Source organism: Talpa europaea (assembly GCF_964194135.1).
Source record: "Talpa europaea genome assembly, chromosome: 16".
Classification (NCBI taxonomy): domain Eukaryota; kingdom Metazoa; phylum Chordata; class Mammalia; order Eulipotyphla; family Talpidae; genus Talpa; species Talpa europaea.
In genome coordinates, this window is record NC_140084.1 from 22275431 (window position 1) to 22289933 (window position 14503).

Genomic DNA, 14503 nt, shown 5'->3' on the forward strand with positions numbered 1-14503 from the left:
GAAGGACCAGAGTAGTGTCCAGTGGTATCATTGGGAGGTTGAGTGTGGGCCATGGTGCAGGTTGGGGTAAGTTCACCAAGGCCCTCTTAACTTCTATTTTTCTCATTGAATTAGAAATCTGGAACTCAGTCCATGGTATTCGTGTTATTAATACTGGTTAATTGAATATTTGAAGCAATTTTGAGCAGAATTCCTGCCTATTACAATTTATGCTCCTCTCTAGCTGCATGGAATATCTCAGTTCCCACTTTAGGAGATTGAAGTGAAGACATTTTGATTCTCCAATTCCATTGTAAGAAAGAATATATTACTCTAGAGGAATGCTTCTATAATCCATTATAAACAAGGGGTTTCCTATCTAGACTGCCTCAGATGAGATGATGCCTCAGTTTACATTTACACCTTACCCCAGCTTTATTGAGATAAGATATTAGAATGACAAAGAACTTTGAGCACCTCTAGGGGGTATATTGTACTGATTTGTTACAAGTGTATATTGTGAAACCATTACCACAGTAGCATGAGTTAATACCTCCACCCTCTCACATAATTACTATTTCATTTTGTTTTTGTGCTAAGAATATTTAATATATATTCTCCCCATTTCTCTGCCCTTCCAAGCCCTGGAAGTCACCATTCTGCTCTCTATGAGTTCAGCTTTTTCAGAGGCTACATATAAGTGATTTCGTGTATCTTATTTATCTATTTATTTGTCTTGCTCTGTCAAGTTTATCTCATTTAGAATACCCTGATGGTCCATTCATGGTGCTGCAAATGGAAGATTCCCTTTTCTCCTTATATTTGAATAATACTTCATTGCGTGTGTGTGTATACACACACACACACATACATATATATATATATATATATATATACACACACAAATATATATATCCTGTATCTTCTCTATTCATTCACCCGAAGATGGACACTTAGGTGGCTTCCATATCTTGGCTATTGTGAATAGCTGTAATGAACACAGGGATGTAGATATTTCCTTGAGATCCTGATTTTATTTCCTTTGGAGGTATACTCAGACGTGGGATTGCTGGATCATATGGTAGTTCTCATTTCAATTTTTTGAAGAAATTTCATACTGTTTTCCATATCAGCTATTCTAATTTACATTCTTATCAACTGTGCTCAAGTGGTTTGGTCCCTTTTTTCCATCTCTTCAGCAATATTTTTTATCTCTTGTCTTTTTGATGATAGCCGTTTCAGCAGGTGTGATGTGATGTTTCCTTGTGATTTTGATTTGCATTTTTATGATAATTAGTGGTATTGAGCACTTTCTCACATATTTTTTGGCTATTTGTGTGTATTCTGTGGAAAACTGTTTATTTTGAATTTGTCCATTTTAATTTTTTTGCTATTGAGTTGTGTGAATTCCTTATATATTTTGTATATTAACATCTTAAATATGATTATATATAATATATACCCATATATATGATTTTATACATACATATGTAATAATATGTGTTAATATGTAATAATATGTATTCCCATTCTGTAAGTTGCCTTTTCATTTTCTTGACAATTTCTTTTACTGTGCAGATGGTTTTTTTTTTTAAGGATTTATTTATTTATTGATTTATACAAGCACTGGGTACAGTCAGAAGCACAGGAGGGTGAGAGAATTCACCAGAGCCAGAGGGGAGAACAGAGCAGGCAGACTGATGAAGTACACTGCTGAGGGGAGAAGCGGGCAGCAGGAGAGGTCTGTGTGCCATGTGGGACCCTCGCCCGGTGGCCGGGGATTGAACCAGCGCTGCAGAGGCTGCACCCAGTGCTCAACTGCTGCGCCACTGGGGAGGTCCTATGCAGATGCTTTTAAGTTTGATGTAGTCCCACTTAATTACTTTGCTTTTTATTTTGCTCGTTCTTTTGGTGTCATATCCAAGATATTGTTGTCAAGACCAGTGTCAAGATTTTCCTGTTTTCTTCCAGAAGTTTGATGGTTTTAGGTCTTATGTGTAAATTAAATCTTTAGTTGACTTTTGCGAGAAGTGTAAGATAGGACTCCAATGTTATTCTTCTGCATATAATTATCCAGTTTCCCCAACACCAATTGTTAAAAAGACTATCCTTTTCCCACAGAGTATTCTTGGCTTCTTTGTCAAATATTAATTGACCATAAATGTGGGAGTTTATTTGTGGGCTCTCAGGTTTGTACTGTTGGGCTCTGTGTCTATGCCAGTACCATTTTGTTTTGGTTACTACTAGCTTTGTAGTATAGTTTAAAACCAGGAGGTGTTCTTTTTCAGGATCGCTTTGGCTCTTCAGTGTCTTTTCTGGTTTCATACAAATTTCAGGAATTTATCTATTTTTTGAAGAATGTCATTAGAATTTCGATATGGATTGCATTGAATCTGTAGATGAATTTGGGTAGTATGAACATTTAAACAATATGGATTTTTCCGATCCATGAACAGAGGATATCTTTCATTGCTTTGAGTCTTCTTCAACTTCTTTCCTCAAAATGTTTTTGTTTTCAGTGTATAACTCTTTCACCTTGGTTAAATTTACTCATAATTATTTTATTGTTTTTGATATTATTATGAATGGAATTGTTTTCTTCTGGGTTTTTTTTTGATATTTTGTTGTTAGTATATAGAAACAATTGATTACTAGTATGTTTGTTTCATATCCAGAACTTTTACTTAATTTGTTAATTCATTCTAATATTTTATGGTGGAATCTTTGACTTTCTATATATAAGATCATATCATCTGCAAATAGTCAATCTTCCATCTTTTTTTCCAAGTTAGATGGCTTTTATTTTTTTTGCTTTCATAATTGCTGTGTTTAGGACTTCCAGTACTGTGTTGAATGAAAGTGGCAAGAATAGGTATCCTTGATCTTAGATGAAAAGTGAAACTTTCACCATTGAGGATAATGTCATGTATGGGCTTGGAATTCATGGCCTTTATTAAGTTGAGTTTCAGTCCTTCTATGCCCAATTTGTTGAGATTATTTTGGTCAAGAACAGATGATATAGGGCCTCCCCAGTGGCGCAGCAGTTGAGCGTTGGGTTGCGAAGCTGCCCGCAGCCTCTGCAGCGCCAGTTTGACCCCCAGCTGCTCCCCGCCACCGGAGGAGGGTCCCACATGGCACACAGACCTCTCCTGCCGCCCGCTGCTCCCCTCAGCAGTGTACTTCGGTCCTTCTGCCTGCTCTGCTCCCCGCTCTGGCTCTGTTGAATTCTCTCACCCTCCCTTTCTTCTGACTGTACCCAGTGCTTGTATAAATAAATAAATAAATCTTAAAAAAAAAAAAAACAGATGATATATTTTGTCAAGTGCTTATTGTACATCTATTATTTTCCCTCTATTAATATGGTGTGTCACATTTGTTGATTTATATATGTTGCATAGGTATATTCTTGCATCCCAGGGGTAAATACCACTTGATCATGACATATAACTCTTGTAATATGTTGATGAATATTTGCATTTACATTCATCAGGATATTGACCTGTAATTTTCTTTTTAGTGTGCTGTACTTATCTGGTTTTAGTATCAGGGTAATTCTGGTCTCATAAAATGAGTTGGAGAATGTTCCTCCTCTTGAATATATTTGAAAGTTTGAAAAGGATCAGCAGTCTTTTTAAAATATATGGTGGTATTCACTAGGAAAACCTAGTTCTGCTTCCTCTTCTGTACAATGAGGAGTTTTTCATATTGCAGCTGAGAATTCTTCCAAATTTGACATGCCATGAGTTTAGTTTAGTTGATGTTTCTAGCTATGAAAACTTTCAATGAAAATTCTTGTAGTGGGAACTCTACTTACAAAATAATAATGAGGCTTCTGATTACAAGAGACATAAACCAAACCAAATTTAGTTTAAGTAAAAAAAGGAGACTTTATCTAAAGCATATGGGGAGAAAGATGGCATGGAGCCCTAGGGCAAGAATTGAACTGGATCTCCAGAAAGGACTGGAGCTAGGAATGACACAATCTTGAAGGATTCTTCTCTACTCATTGGGCTTACGTGCTTGGAGAATGGGATGGTTGGTTTGTGAACTGGGCAGAGATTCCAAAAAGTATCCTTTCCACCTCGATTATGGTTTTCCTTTGGGGAGGTGTTACAGAAGTATGGGAATGTGGGTTTGTCCACAGGTGTCTTGTCCTGAGAGGTGGCATTATTGAAAACCTCATGGGTCAGGGACAGGAGAATGTGGATATACAAATGAGTGTGTGTGTTTGTGAAAAACTTGTCGTGGATCATACTTAAAGAGCAAACCCATCTTCTGGTGTCTGTTTTTCAGGGCTGAGCCCCAGGCTTGGCCATGGATCACAATAGAAAATTCACAACAGGTGCTTATTTTTACAGTTGGGCCAGTAGAAAAGAAAGAAGTAAATATTCTTGCTAATAAGGAAGACTCAAGGTAGAGGTTATGGATGTGGCAGACTTTGGTCACACTTCACCATAAAGGAAGGTGAACCAGTAAACCAGGCCTGAAGGGTGGAATAATGGAGTTCATGGGTGGAGGATGAGCTGCTTGGTTTCATTTCAGTGTCCTCATCTGTCAGTGAACTTTTCTCATCTCTCTGCAGCAGAGTGAAAGTGTCCCTCAGCCAAGCGCCCAGGGCTCTAGTCTGCCCTCAAGATGGTGGGTGAAGGCCCCTACCTTATCTCGGATCTGGACCGGCGAGGCCAGCAGAGGTCCTTTGTGGAGAGATATATCCCAAGCCTGAAGACCATGATTCCAGTGAGACCCAATGCAAAGTAAGCCAGGGAGAAGATTGGAGGGAGGTTTAGGACAGAACCACCAATTATAATTTCCAATCTTTTAGGAGATTGGTCACTGTCCCTGTTCTCTTTGCTGGTACTCAAGCTGCTTGTCCTTTTATCCATTCCATCCACCCACCCACCCACCCACCCACCCACCCATCCATCCATCCAGAGCATACGTACATCTGTCCATATACCCATTTATTCATTTATTGACCACTCATTTCTTGATCTCTCCTGTTGAAAGGTAAGGGCATGGGCTACCCTCCTTTGCCTCAGGCAGAAAAGATACTCACTTTTGGACTCTGTTAATAAGTGCTTTGTAGAGAGGCAAGGCAAGGAATTGTTTAAGAGAATGACAGGACCTTGGAGTTAGTAAGCACTGGTTTGAATCTCTGCTCTGCTCTTACCAGTTGTAAGTCTTTGGCCAAGTAATCCAGCCTCCCTCTGCTCGATGTTACTGTCTACAACATGGAATCATAACTACCCCAACTGTCCACTTCACTGAGTTGTGATGATGTTATGAAGCAATGTATGACTTTATCATAAAAACTAACTTTCAGAGAATGTTACAATATTTCAGGCACATAGTACCTTGTTAATGTTGTCTTAGCTTGAGTGCTCCAAAAGCAGGGCCTAGGGCAAGTCATCAGTATGAGCCTGCACGTACATGACAGTGTTCTCCATAGCTGAGATCAGAGGCACATGTGACAGGAGCCTGGGACTCAGCATCTTGACATCTGCAAATGTTTTACAGGGCCTGGGACATACAATTAGATATTATTCTGTGTCTGTGACTTTCATTCTGCATTAGATGGTTAATTCCTCAGGGGCATTTTAATTTCTTTTTCCTTTTCTCTTCCTTCTTCTTGGTTTCTTCTTCTTCATCCTCCTCTTTCAACTGCTTCTTTCCATCTTTCCGCCTCTCTCCTTTCTCCTCCCCCATCCACCTCCTTCACTTTATGAGGCATAAATGATCCTCGCAATATAACATGAGTGTGCCTCTAGCTCTTGCCTCTTCCATTCGCCTCCCCCTGACTTGGCACACCCTGCACTGCCCACCTCTCAGTCTTCTGAGAGCAAAAACATGTGTCTGATTCTCCTAATAGTAACTGCCGGTCTCCATTTCCTCATGGATGGTCATGAATTTTGAACATTGGGTCAGCAACTGGCTCACTAAATAAATCCCATGGTTGGGAGCATTTGTCAATTTTTTGTGGTGTAAATACTACTATCCTGGCCACTTTCAAGTAGCCAATGTGATGTCACTGAATGCCAAATCAGGAAGAGATGCACAAGGACCCCTTACATACCATGTATGGTATTTCTTCCGTCCAGACACAACAGACTAAACAATCTACACAAGTAGAGGTGACCTCAAGATCTAGTCAAATCTAAAGTGATGTTTTGAGTATTTACTGCCTCTGTTTTTAAGATAACTTGCTTATATGTCTGTAATTTATTTGTTAACTTTGGCTGCGTTCAACAACTTGTAAGGTTCCTGATGTTTTCACAAGCTGCCCTAACTAATCCCAGCTACCACTGCTCAAAGGGCTGACAGGTTCAAGCACAGTCTGAGCGTGGCCGTGGTTAGGAATTACGGTATTAGGAATTCTAGCCAGGGAGTTGGGGCACTGATCCAAGTCTTGGACACTGATTGTCTCATTTGTCTTAGGTTGGCACCCAACCCCGTGGATGACGCAGGCCTGCTCTCCTTTGCCACATTTTCCTGGCTCACGCCAGTGATGATGAACGGCTACAAGCACAGGCTGACTGTGGACTCCCTGCCCCCGATGTCCCTGTATGACTCATCTGACCTCAATGCCAAAAGGTACAGGATATGTGGGGTCACCTGGGGAGAGGAAGCTGACTGTGAGAGAGCCAGCGAGCCCTTTCGAGGGTTCCATTTCCCCAGTGTGGGAAGGACACCTGTGGGTCCTGGTGGCCATTTCTCTGAGATCTGAGATGGGGGCTAGGCTGACTGTATCTCTTGGCCCAATCTCTTGGGAGCTGTGGAACAGGAAGGAAGGTGGGGAGAAAGGGCCGCTTGAGAGCCACGCCTAAGCCTGAGCACCTTCTGGCTCGGCTGCCTGCTGCTGGGCAGGAACACTGTGTTCAGATGGGGGTGCAGCTCCCTTTACTGCCCACTGGCTGGGTGCTGCTTGTGGCTCCAGGCATCAGGCTTTATTTCACTTTAAAAATCATTATCAAACTTCTCTATAACAAAGTACATTTATGTTGAATCAAAACTACTGATATTTGATGACCTTGACTTGCAAAAATATAAATTTCACTAGTTCAACGTAGGTCATAGTTTTTATTAACATGTCAAGCAGCAGAAGCATAAGCAATGGGGGAATTCCCTGCTCTACTGCCCAGAGGTAAGCGCTGGTAAGTGCTGGCCTGGATGTGTCCGGAATGTTTCTATTCTGATTAAACATCTGCTATCAAATCAAGACCTTTTATTTTCCTCTTTACTCTTGAGTCATTCTTTTCTTCTCTAAACAACAAAATAAGCAACTATATCAGGTATGTTTTCAAGTAAGAGTTGCTGTTTTCTGGTTAGAGATCATTAGAATTTTTCCATGTTGGCCCCAAAACATCAACCTCATCCTTTGTAACAGTGACATTGAACGTGGAGGTTCTAATGAACAATATGTCTTAAGCAGATGGGGGGTTCTTAGAGCCTCCTCTCTGCATTAGTTTCTTCTAGAAGTGTCCTTATCTTTGGCCACATGGGGTAAAGTGCAAGACTTAGCTTGGAGTATGTGCTTACAGGACTGAGAGTTTTATTTATTTATTTGTTTGTTTGTTTTTGTTTATATTATTATTATTTTAATTTTATATATTTTTACATCATTTTTCATTTTTGCACAATGTATGCATTTTCATCTTGGTTATATTCCCCATACAATTCCCACCCCCCTTGTTTTGATCCTACTCCCTCCTCCCCACCCCCAGCATAGTGTGTCTCTGGTTTATAGCTGCTTTTTGATTTTGCTCAGTGAAATAAGCCAGAAAGAAAAGAAAAATATCAGATGGTTTCACTCATAGCAGGAATTTAGAAAACCTAAATAAGGGACCAGGAAAAAGACAATTTATTTATTTATTTTTTTATTCTTACAATGTTTGCTTTCTTTTCTCAGGTGTTGTCCCCATAGAATTTTCACCACCAATTCACCTGGACACTATCACCATGGTCCCTTGTACTCTTCCAGCCCCCGTTTTGATCTCTCTCCCTCCCTCTCCCCTATAGAATGCCTCTGATTTATAGTTGTTTGTTTATTTTTGTTCTGTTTTGCTATTATCATTTTTTCCCTTGATCTTCTATATTCCTCCTATAAGTGAAACCATTCGGTAGTTTTCTTTTTCCTTCTAACTTATTTTACTGAACATAATCCCTTCAATTTCCATCTGTATTGTTTCAAATGGCATTAGTTTATCTTTTTGATGGCTGAACAGTATTCCACTGTGTATTTATACCATATCTTCTTGATCTGGACTGGGAGTTTTAATCGTGGTCTTGCAGGGACTTCTACAACTGTGCTTCCCCTCCACTGTGCTCTACAGGAAACTCCCTCAGTGGTAGTTTCTAAATGTACAGTCTGGAGAAAGTTGCCAACAAGTTAAGAGAGAGAGGGGCTGGACCAGTGTCGTTGGAGGACTGGATTTTCCTTCTGCCTCTCTGGTTGCAACATCTCTGTTTTTAATGTTTCCTTCCATTCCCCAAACACCAGCTCAGATCCTCTCCTCTTCCAAGCCATGCCTGTTCTGAGGCGATCTCATCCACTCCAAAGACTTAACACACCAAACACACGCAGACAACCAGCCTCACATGCGTCACCAGTCCATGCCTCTCTTTCTTTTTAAGATTTATTTATTTATTTATGCATACAAGAACTGGGGTGTAGCCCAGAGGTGTGTGTGTGTGGGGGAGGTGAGAGGATTCACCAGAGACAGAGTGGGGAACAGAACAGGCAGACTGACTGAAATACACTGCTGAGGGGAGCAGCGGGTGAGACAGGAGAGATATGCTGTGCCATGTGGGTAGCTCCCTGGCTGGGGATCAAACTCGTGCTGCAGTGGCTGCGGACAACTTTATAGTGCTGCGTCTTAACCCCTTGCGCCACCCAGGACCCACCAGGCCTCTCTTTCAGGCTGAATTCATGTCCCTGATGGGACAGCTGCATGGGGATGACTGGTAAGCACCTTACATATGAAGCTGTTTGCTTGATTACGTGACAATGCTCTTCTTCTCTTCTCTTTCACCATTTCTGTAAACTCCAAAGTTGGTCAAACTGGACGACTGGGACCTCTGACCCCATTCTCCCTTTTTTTTTTTTAAAGTAATGTCTTTGTCTCTTTTTTTTTATAATAAATTTTATTTTTATATTCCCCATACAATTTCAACCCCCCCCCCCATTTTGACCCCAATCTCTCCCCTCCCTCCACCCACCCCCCAAACGTGTCCTGGTTCATAGATTTTTGTTGATTTTGATTTTCACTTTCTTATAGTTATTCATTTTACTGGTCCCTTATTTAAGTTTTCTAGATTCCTGCTATGAGTGAGACCATCCGGTATTTTTCTTTTTCTTTCTGGCTTATTTCGCTGAGCATGATCCCTTTCAGCGCCATCCATGTTGCTGCAAATTGCATGTGTTTATCTTTTTTGAATGCTGAGTAATATTCCATGGTGTATATGTACCACATCTTCTTGATCCAGTCATCTATTTTTGGGCATTTGGGCTGTTTCCAAAGCTTAGCTATTGTAAATAGTGCTGCTATAAATATAGGGGTGCAGGTGCTCTTTGGAATGGATGTTTCTGTGTCCTTTGGGTAAATACCTAGGAGTGGAATTGCTGGATCATATGGAAGCTCTATGTTTAGTAGGTCCAGAAATCTCCACACAGCTCTCCATAGTGGTTGGAACAGTTTGCACTCCCATCAACAGTGCAGGAGAGTTCCTTTTTCTCCACACCCTCGCCAACATTTGTTGTTGCTAGTTTTTTTAATATGTGCCATTCTCACTGGTGTAAGATGGTATCTCATGGTAGTTTTGATTTGCATTTCCCTGATGACAAGTGATGTTGAACATTTTTTCATATGCCTGTTGGCCATTTGCATTTCCTCTTCAGAGAAGTTTCTTTTTAGCTCTTCTGCCCATTTTTTGACTGGATTATTTTCTTTGCTGTTGTTGAGTCTCATCAGCTCTTTGCAGATTTTTGTGATCAATCCTTTATCATTAGTGTTGAGTGCAAAAATGTTCTCCCAGTTGGTGGGGTTTCTCTTTGTTTTTGTTATTGTCTCTTTTGCTGTGCAGAAGCTCTTTAATTTGATGTAGTCCCAGCTGTTTATCTTTGCCTTCACTATCACTGCTTTGGGTGATGTGTCTGTAAAGATGTCTTTGATGTGCAAATCACGTAGTGTTTCGCCTATATTTCCTTCTATGTATTTTATGGTTTCAGGTTTTATGTCTAGTTCTTTAATCCATTTTGAGTTGGTTTTTGTGTATGGTGTGAGGTAGTAGTCAAGCTTCATTCTTTTGCATGTAGCGGCCCAGTTTTCCCAGCACCATTTATTGAACAGACTTTCTTTGCTCCAATGCATATTCCTTGCTCCTTTGTCAAATATTAGTTGACCATAAATCTGTGGGTTTATTTCTGGATTTTCTATTTGATTCCATTGGTCTGTGTGTCTGTTCTTGTTCCAATACCATGCAGTTTTGATGATTATGGCTTTGTAGTATAGCCTGAAATCTGGGAGTGTGATGCCTTCATTCCCTTCTTTTTTTTTCAGGAGAGCTTTGGCTATTCGGGGTTTTTGGTGATTCCATATGAATTTCATCAATAATTGTTCTATTTCTTTGAAGAATAACATTGAAATTTTTATTGGAATAGCATTGAATCGGTATATTGCTTTTGGTAGGATGGCCATTTTAATAATGTTTATTCTTCCAATCCATGAGCAGGGGATGTCTTTCCATTTCTTTGTATCTTCTTCTATTTCTTTTAACAGTGTTTTATAGTTTTCTTTGTAAAGGTCCTTTACCTCTTTTGTTAGATTTATTCCCAAGTATTTGATTTTTTTTGTTTCGATAATAAAGGGGATGGTTTTTTTCATTTCTTCTTCTTCAGATTTATTGTTAGTGTATAGGAAGGCTTCTGACTTTTGCATGTTGATTTTGTATCCTGCCACTTTGCTGAACTGATTGATGAGTTCAATTAGTTTTTCTATGGAGTTTTTGGGGTTCTCTATGTATATTATCATATCATCTGCGAATAGTGATAGTTTGACTTCTTCTTTTCCTATTTGGATTCCTTGTATGTCTTTCTCTTGTCTTATTGATCTGGCTAGGACTTCCAGTATTATATTGAAAAGCAGTGGTGAGAGTGGACATCCTTGTCTTGTTCCAGATCTTAATGGAATTGCTTTCATCTTTTCACCATTGAGAATGATACTGGCTGTTGGCTTGTCATAGATGGCCTTTATGATGTTGAGGTATGTTCCTTGTATCCCGAGAATTTCAAGGGCTTTTATCATGAATGGGTGTTGCACTTTGTTGAAAGCTTTCTTGGCATCTATTGATATTATCATATGGTTTTTATATTTCTTTTTGTTGATGTGTTGGATAACGTTGATTGATTTTTGGATGTTGAACCATCCTTGTGTCCCTGGAATGAATCCTACTTGGTCGTGGTGAATTACCTTATGGATACACTGTTGGATTCTGATAGCAAAAATTTTATTGAGGATTTTTGCATCAGTGTTCATTAGGGAGATTGGCCTATAGTTTTCTTTTTTTGTGTTGTCCTTGTTCGGTTTTGGTATTAGTGTAATGTTGGCTTCATAGAACGTGTTAGGTATTATACCTTCCTTCTCAATTTTTTGGAAGAGTTTGTGAAGGATAGGCACCAATTCGTCTCTGAATGTTTGGTAGAATTCATTTGTAAATCCATCAGGTCCTGGGCTTTTGTTTTTGGGGAGGTTTTTGATTACCATTTCAATTTCGCTAATTGTAATTGGTCTGTTTAGGTGTTCTATTTCTTCTTTATCTAGTTTTGGGTGATTGTAGAGTTGTAGGAATTTGTCCATCTCCTCTAGATTGTTGAACTTGTTTCCATATAACTGTTCATAGTAGTTATTAATTATTCTTTTGATTTCTGCTGTGTCCGTTGTGATTTCTCCTCTTTCATTTATTATCCTATTTATTTGTGCTTTCTCCTTTTTTGCCCTTGTGAGCCTGGCTAGGGGTTTATCTATTTTATTTATTTTTTCGAAGAACCAGCTCTTGGTTTCATTGATCTTTTGGATTTTTTTTTAGTTTTGATTTCATTTATTTCTGCTTTGGTTTTTATTATTTCTTTTCTTCTACTGGTTTTGGGGTTTTTTTGTTGTTCTTTTTCTAGATCTTTGAGCTCGAGATTAGGTTGTTTCTTTGAGTTCTTTCTTGTTTCTTGATGTGAGCATCTATTGCTATATATTTTCCTCTTATTACTGCTTTTGCTGCATCCCATACATTTAGGAAATTGGTGTCCTCCTTGTCATTCAATTCAAAGATTTTTTTAATTTCTTCTTTTATCTCCTCGTTAGTCCAGTGGACTTCCAGTAGTATGGGTTTCAATCTCCACGAGGTAGGAGAGTACCTTGCCTTCTTTTTATGGTTTATTTCTAGTTTGATGCCTTCATGGTCAGAAAAGATGGTTGGTATGATTTCAATCTTGGTGTATCTGTTGATGTTTGTCTTGTGCCCCAGTATATGATCGATCCTAGAGAATGATCCGTGTGCGCTTGAGAAAAATGTATACTCAGATTTTTTTGGGTTTAGTGTTCTATATATGTCTGTTAAGCCCAAGCACTCTAGATCCTTATTTAGAGCTTTAGTGTCTTTACTTATTTTTTGTCTTGTTGATCTATCCATTATTGATAGTGGTGTGTTGAAGTCTCCCACTACGTATGTGTTTTCTCTGATGTCTCTTTTCAGAGATGCCAATAGTTGTCTGATATATTTTGGTGCTCCTTCGTTCGGTGAATATATGTTAATGAGTGTTATTTCTTCTTGAAGTATTGTCCCCTTGATCATAATGTAATGACCACTGGGGTCTCTTTTTATCTTTTTAAGTTTGAAATCTGTTTTATCTGATATGAGTATAGCTGTTCCTGCCTTCTTTTTTGGTCCATTTGCTTGTAGAATTGTTTTCCATCCTTTAACTTTGAGTCTATTTTTATCTTTTGCAGCTAAAAGTGTTTCCTGGAGACAGCAAAAGGTTGGGTTTTGTTTCTTAATCCAGCCTGCAACTCTGTGTCTTTTTATTGAAGAGTTTAGTCCATTTACATTTAGAGTTAGTATTGATATGTTAGCATCTGTATTTGCCATTGTGTTTGTCTTTCCTTTGATTTTATTTATTTATTCTTTTAATAACTTTCTTTGGCCTTCTTTTGTTGTTATTTGTCCCTCTGAGGTTCTGGCTTTAGGACTCCTTGTAGTATTTTTTGGAGTGGGGGTTTAGTCGTAATAAAATTCCAGAGTTTCTGTTTGTCTGGGAAGGTCCTTATTCTTTCTTCAAAGAGGAAGGAGAGCTTTGTGGGATAGAGTATTCTTGGTTGGCATCTGTTTTCTTGGAGTCTGTTGACTATGTCCCTCCACTCTCTCCTTGCCCATAGTGTTTCTTCAGAGAAGTCTTATGTCAGTCTGATTGGTTTCCCTTTGAATGTTATCTGTTTCTTCCCTCTTGTTAGTTTCATTATTTTTTCCTTGTCTTGAATTCTTGGGAGCTTTACTATTAGGTGTCTTGCTGTATTTTTCCTTTCGTCATGGAAGTTTGGTGTTCTTCTTGCTTCTTATATATCAATTTTCAGCTCCTTCTTCGCGTTTGGGAAGTTCTCTTCAATTATATCCTTGAATATTTTCTCTGTTCCTACATCTCTCTCCTCTCCTTCTGGGATTCCTATAACTCTTATATTTCCTTTCCTCATGGAGTCAGATAGTTCCCGAAGCCTTTCTTCGGTCTTTTTCCTTTGTACTTCTCCTTCCTTTTCTGTTTTAGTTCTTTTTATTTCTGTGTCTTCAAGAGTACTTATTCGTTCTTCCATTTCATCTATTCTGCTTTCATTGCTTTTCCCAGAGTTCTTTAGCATCTCTATTAATTCTTTGATCTCCTGCATTTCTTTTTTTTTTTTTAAAGATTTATTTATTTGTTTGTTTGTTTATACAAGCACTGGGTACAGTCAGAAGCGCGGGAGGGTGAGAGAATTCACCAGAGCCAGAGCGGGGAACAGAGCAGGCAGAAGGAGCGAAGTACATTGCTGAGGGGAGCAGCGGGTGGCAGGAGAGGTCTGCGCGCCATGTGGGACCCTCCTCCAGTGGCCGGGGAGCAGCCGGGGATCAAACCGGCGCCGCAGAGGCTGCGGGCAGCTTCGCAACCCTGCGCTCAACCGCTGCGCCAACGGGGAGGCCCGATCTCCTGCATTTCTTTTACTTCCCTCTTTAGGGACTCAGTTTCATTCTTCTGGTCATTAATTATTTTCCCCTTATCATTGTTTTCCTTTATGACTTCTGTCAGTTTTTTAATCACAGCAATTTTAAATTCTCTATCTGGAAGGCTCAGAAGTTCTTCCAAGTTACTGTCGTTGCAATCTGGTAGATGGTTTTCTTTTTGCAGTGTGCTTTTTTGCTGAGGAGTTGCTGGGTTGCATGTGGTTTTTCTACTCCCTACTGCCTGTTTTCTAATTTGCCGTATTCCTTGTGACACTGTGTTGCTGGTACC

The 14503-nt window shown here is 39.5% G+C and overlaps 1 protein-coding gene across 1 annotated transcript in view; it reads left to right on the forward strand.

Moving 5' to 3' along the window:
• Window positions 1-4614: 4614 nt before the first annotated feature.
• The window catches only part of ABCC12 (ATP binding cassette subfamily C member 12), a gene marked incomplete at both ends in the record, with an annotated part of 63634 nt that continues 53745 nt past the window's right edge, over window positions 4615-14503 (forward strand). Inside the window, 2 exons of the mRNA XM_084257079.1 lie at window positions 4615-4733; window positions 6415-6570. Of these exons, the coding sequence (XP_084113205.1) occupies window positions 4615-4733; window positions 6415-6570 (275 nt within the window). The remainder of the gene's footprint in view (window positions 4734-6414; window positions 6571-14503) is intronic.